Source organism: Artemia sp. Qi Xiang Cuo, chromosome 3, assembly GCF_049724085.1.
Source record: "Artemia sp. Qi Xiang Cuo chromosome 3, ASM4972408v1, whole genome shotgun sequence".
NCBI classification, from domain to species: Eukaryota; Metazoa; Arthropoda; class Branchiopoda; order Anostraca; family Artemiidae; genus Artemia; species Artemia sp. Qi Xiang Cuo.
Window position 1 is genome coordinate 40,757,286 of NC_142796.1, and position 2,520 is coordinate 40,759,805.

Genomic DNA, 2,520 nt, shown 5'->3' on the forward strand with positions numbered 1-2,520 from the left:
TTCCTCTCAACAAATGATTCATTTACTCCAATATACATAAATAACAGAAACAAGGAAATTATTCAATCACGGATCCTTTTACAACTTTACTTTCTTACTTAAGTCCCATCCGTCCTCGAAGGTCGTTTTGGGGCCTCTTCATTCACTATGTTATTGATGTGGCGTCTGTATGAGCATCTATCTTCAGTCAGGCGTAGAAGTTGCGGCAGGTTGAGTGTAGAGAAGTCTTTCCATCTCTTTGGGGGCCGACCTCTGGGGCGAGAACCATGCACGCGACCATCGAAGACTATTTTTGGCAGACGAGAATTTTCCATACGCTGGATGTGGCCTAGCCACCTAAGTTGTTGCAGTTTTATTTTATCAAGTATGGTGTGTTTCATCTTGAGGCTTTAAAACAACCTAATATTAGAGATCCTGTCCAGGTACGTAATGCCAGCAATACGGCGGAGTGACTTTGTTTCAAATGCGGCTAGGCGACGTTGGTCATCTGTTTTGAGGGTCCATGATTCACAGGCGTACATGGCAATTGGGGTAATCAGTGTGTTAAAGAGTCTTGTTTGCAGCATTGTCGACAAATTCTTGTTCCTCCAGATCGGCATCAAGGCTTTAAAGCTAGAGTTTGCAAGCGCCAGGCACCTCTTAATATCTTTCGAGTGGTTGTTATCGGACGTTATAAGGCTACCAAGATAGGTGAAATCTTCGACCCATTCTATGTTGTCACCACTGAGATGGAGGCTTAAGGTTTCTTGGTTTTCCGACTTTCGCGAGCAGAGCATGGCTTTCGTCTTTGAGGAATTGATGGTCATTCAAAAGGAGCTGGTGGTTGATTGGATGTTGTCGGCCAGGGACTGAAGATCCCCAAGCTTCTCAGCTACTTGGTCGATGTCGTCTGCATAAGCTAATTTATCAATCGATACTCCCCCAGTGTGGACACCTGACGAGTTGTCAAGGAGTGAGAAGACAGCGGTAAGGAACAGGTTAAACAGTTCCGGTGAAAGCAAGCAACCCTGCAGCACACCAGTCGATGTTTTAAAGCTATCGGAAAGCCCTTCTCCCGTCATGACGCGGCTTCTGGATTTTGATTACATATCTCTGATCAATGATACTAAGTTCTGTGGTATACCAAAATGGAGAAGAATTTGCCATAGACCTTCTCTCCATATGAGGTCGAAAGCCTGCTTAAAGTCAATGAAAAGGTGGAAAATACTACGTCCGAGTTCAAGATATTTTTCCATAATCTGACGTACCGTAAATATCAGATCAATCGTTGACCTGTTTGGGCGGAAACCGGCCTGATATTCTGGAGTAAGATTTGAAGCTATAGCTCTTATACGCTCCAGCATTACTCTAGTGAGTATTTTAGCGGCGTGGCTCGTAAGGCTTATAGGCCGGTAATTATCACAGATTGCTTTCGAGCCTTTCTTATGGAGTGGAACTATCGTGGCTTCACACCATGAGGAGGGAAAGAGACCTTCTTCCCAAGCAGCAGTAGCAATTTTTAGGTATAGGTCAACAAGGGGATTGCAATTTACTTTTAGTAATTCCGGTTGGATTCCATCTGGGCCTGCAGCTTTGTTTGTCCTTAAACCCTTGATAGCCGATTCTATCTCAGATTGAAGTGGGAGTGGGCTTGGGTCTGCGGCGATTGCGGGGAAGCTGTTAAGCACCGATGGGTCTGGGAGGATCGTTGAGTTCAATTTGCTCTCAAAGTGTTCTTTCCATCTGCTTCGGATCCCGTCTGTAGTTTGGATCTGGTTACCATCTTCATCAAGGAGGGTACAGGCTTTCAGTCCCTTTTTTTTGGCTAGTTCCCTCACTCGCCTGTACATGAAATTTACGTAAACTTACATGAACTTTACGTCGCCTGTACTTTACTTAAAGCAATATGCTTAAAAGAACCGATAATTAATAAACAATTAAATTATTAGTAATATACGCAATATATTATCAAAACAAAAAAAAATTGAGAATAACCAGCGTCACTTAAATTGAACTCATATCAAAAGAGACTAAATCATCAATCAGTTTAAAAACTGAAACAGTTACACTAAGTGCGAAAACAAACACTTAAAAAAAATAACATAACAAATACATCTTGACTACTGGGCCAGTACTGACGACCAGGGATGAATCAACTTCATTAAACGGGAATTATAAGCCCGAATTTACTTTTCCACAGCTTTAATGGGGTCAGCAATGCTGAATTTTCTAATTAGATAAGAATTGCGCGTCCAAGAGGGAAAACGTAAAAGATATTTAGTGAACTGGAAGAAGACTGAACGAATTTTTGACTTGTCAGAATTTATGAGCATTTTCCAAAACGTACAGATATGTACAGATAATATGGTAGAGCGAAAGAGTTAAAAAGTTTCGAGAGAAGATGGTGGTTGAACCGTAACTTATTAGTTACAAGAGAAGCATATGATAACCCGACTCTACGCTCAATGTGAGCAATTAATAGTTGTCGCGTGTGCATTGCTGACGAACCAATGGGAAGACCGAGGTAAGTGATATGATCTA

At 41.9% G+C, this 2,520-nt stretch overlaps 1 protein-coding gene across 1 annotated transcript; it reads right to left on the minus strand.

The window, feature by feature from the left end:
* Positions 1-389: 389 nt before the first annotated feature.
* LOC148954099 (uncharacterized) lies at positions 390-806 on the minus strand. The gene has a single exon (XM_089086136.1). It carries the CDS (start codon positions 804-806, stop codon positions 390-392), a length of 417 nt encoding a protein of 138 aa, XP_088942262.1.
* Positions 807-2,520: the final 1,714 nt, after the last annotated feature.

Coding starts and splice junctions, on each gene's coding strand:
- LOC148954099 (XM_089086136.1), bottom strand. CDS start 806: ATGACCATCAATTCCTCAAAGACGAAAGCCATGCTCTGCTCGCGAAAG.